This window comes from Montipora capricornis, chromosome 12 (genome assembly GCF_036669925.1).
Source record: "Montipora capricornis isolate CH-2021 chromosome 12, ASM3666992v2, whole genome shotgun sequence".
Lineage (NCBI taxonomy): Eukaryota > Metazoa > Cnidaria > Anthozoa > Scleractinia > Acroporidae > Montipora > Montipora capricornis.
The window spans coordinates 41,125,945-41,128,444 of record NC_090894.1 but is presented as its reverse complement, the minus strand read 5'-3'; the positions used below and the strand labels follow the sequence as shown (position 1 = coordinate 41,128,444).

Here is a 2,500-nt window from a genome sequence, read left to right as displayed (position 1 = left end):
CCATTTAGCCTGAAAATTGCTGCCATATAATAAATTAGTTATTGCACGCTACTAAATATTTATCTTATGGAAAAGCCTTCATATTCTTGTTATTACTTGCATATCAATGGAACTCACTAGAATCAATACAAATTGCTTATATTTTTTGGATCTTATTTTTCATACGATTCTGAGTAACCAAGTTTTCAAATAAACAAATTACTTAGATGATTTACGCCCTTTCTATCAAAACCACGACAAGAAGAAAATTTCGCTACTACTAAATGAAATTAGAGGTAGAGGGAAAATAAATCTGAGCTCATAATTATCCAGAACTCGAAGTAAAGTTGTTTGAAAATACAAGAATAATATACTCTGTGCAATAATTCCCGACAAAACAGATATTAGTGTGAATTACTCTGTGCCTTTTTTGTCGAATAAGTCAATAGCCGGTTTTCCAAAAAAAAAAAAAAATTCTTTTAAGTTAGAGAAACTTCATGCTCAACAAATATTTTTTTTCTATGCCGAAAATTAAACATTGTCGACTGAAATATTCACTGTAGCCAACCAGCCGCTGTTTTTTTTTAATATGCCTACAGTTTTGTGAGACCTCAGTTAGTACCAACCTTTTGAGTTGCTAAATTGCCCACGGATACAATAACATTCGGCTGATAATATCAGCGTAAAAAGCAGCAACATGTCTCAACAAGAAAGTTTCGCAATGAAAAAGTGTTAAATAGATATGTTATGACGTTTTTGTGACATCTGGAATAATCATTGCCGAGGAATCGAAAGGAAAGAGGAAAATTATTCTTACCCAATCAGATTTAGGACAGCGAGTCACTTCGTTCAAAATAAAATAAATTATTCATTATACAACGCTCTTGTGGCATAAATATGAATAAGGCAAGTTCATATGAAAAGACCACAGCTTAAATCTCAGAATCTATTTGATGTAATTTCATTGACGAACTTTTGGAGTCCTTCTAAATCCCTCTTTTTTTTCTGTCTAATTAAGGATTCCCGTAAGTCAGTTGCAATCAGGTGAAAATGTTTTACCGGAATATCGTCTGGGTTTTCTTCTTACAGTCTTATTACGTTCCAAGTGTTGAAAATTCACCAGGTTAGTTTACAATAGGCTTCCCGCCCATGCATCTGATAAAACAAAATTTAATTATGTTTTTACATGTAATCTTGTTTTACAGTACCATTTTTTGGAATCTGGAGTCATTTTCTTTGACATTGTTTGTGTTTTTTAAAAAGGTGTTGATTGTAATAATGCAGTCACCTTTGTCACCTGTCCGCAGTTGGGAAGTATTTTTTGCACTGACCCAAATTGGTTTCTTCAGGAATTATAAGGTTTATCGTGTAAACCTAAATGTTGATAATGGTAATTGAACTGAGTGGAATGCAACTGGTCTGAAATCATACGTGTGACTTCAAAATCGAACGAGTGCGTAGCGCGAGTTCGATTTGAAATCGCAAGTATACAAGATTTTAGTCAGTACCAATATTTTATTGATCCAGTTGGGAACAAATTTGCAAAATTCGCCAGACAATGTTTTTTTGTTTTTGTTTCTTATTTTCCTGCAATTTGATTGGTTACCTTAAACTACCTTGAAATCTGATTGGTTGTTTTGTTTTAGTGTTCCCTTCTCATTGGCGGGGGAAATGGTGCGATTTGGAGCGATTTGGGAATAAATCGCACTGCTGATAGCCAATCAGAATTCAAGGCTCACCAGTGATTTCTAAATGGATGTAATAAAAGGTGCTATCACACCAACTGAGATCTGCTTGTTTGTTTGTTTTTTTTATTTCCTAATATCAGCCTATAGAGTATTAGTCTCCTATGAGCAAACGGAGAATTGGTAATTTATCGATAATTTCGGCTAATTATGCAACATTGTGTTGGTGAAAGTGGTGGATATTTACCTTCGCTTTGAATAATTGTTAATTATTAGCGGAGATCCGCGCGCACCGAAGGCGCACACGCGCGGAGCACCAGTGTCAAGAAAATACACCGAATTCATAAATGGCGGCCAACCTGGGCCGACTGGCGGCCAGACATGACATCGAGGCGTTTTAAGATACACACGCCTTATTTTCGAAGGAGGAAAGGAGAAAATGAACGATCGACGTGCGGGAAATTACATTCTGGTTCTTCTTTAAGTGGAAGAAGGTCATCGGTATTAAAAGAAATGATGAGCTACGGTTTTGGCCGAAATGTTGGAACGATTCTGCTTAAAGATTAAATTGTAAAGAGGTAAATTTTTAACTTTAGTAAGCTTACATCGTTCGGTCCGGTGTAGTTGCGTGAAATCAAGTCATCTGTTTCTTCTTTTTGTTGCTATTGCTTTTTAAGAGTCGAAGAATACATCACTCAAGGGAAAGACAGTTTTCTTATGGATCCCGATTCGAATTTGTTGTACACAAAGCGAAAATTTGCCAAGCAGGGTGCCAGATGTGCTGTTGTTGATTCAAACTCTGGTGAGGTTTGAAGCTTACTAATGTGTGCCTCAGG

The 2,500-nt window shown here is 35.9% G+C and overlaps 1 protein-coding gene across 3 annotated transcripts in view; it reads right to left on the bottom strand.

The window, feature by feature from the left end:
• The window catches only part of LOC138027783 (uncharacterized), a 47,546-nt gene that overhangs the window by 34,253 nt on the left and 10,793 nt on the right, over positions 1-2,500 (bottom strand). The window contains exon 1 of one of the 3 annotated variants that reach the window (XM_068875397.1): positions 606-680. The exons of the other annotated variants lie outside the window; for them this stretch is intronic. Within the exon in view, the coding sequence (XP_068731498.1) occupies positions 606-678 (73 nt within the window). The 5' untranslated portion in view covers positions 679-680. Of the gene's footprint in view, positions 1-605; positions 681-2,500 lie in introns of those variants that run through there. 3 annotated transcript variants of the gene reach the window in all.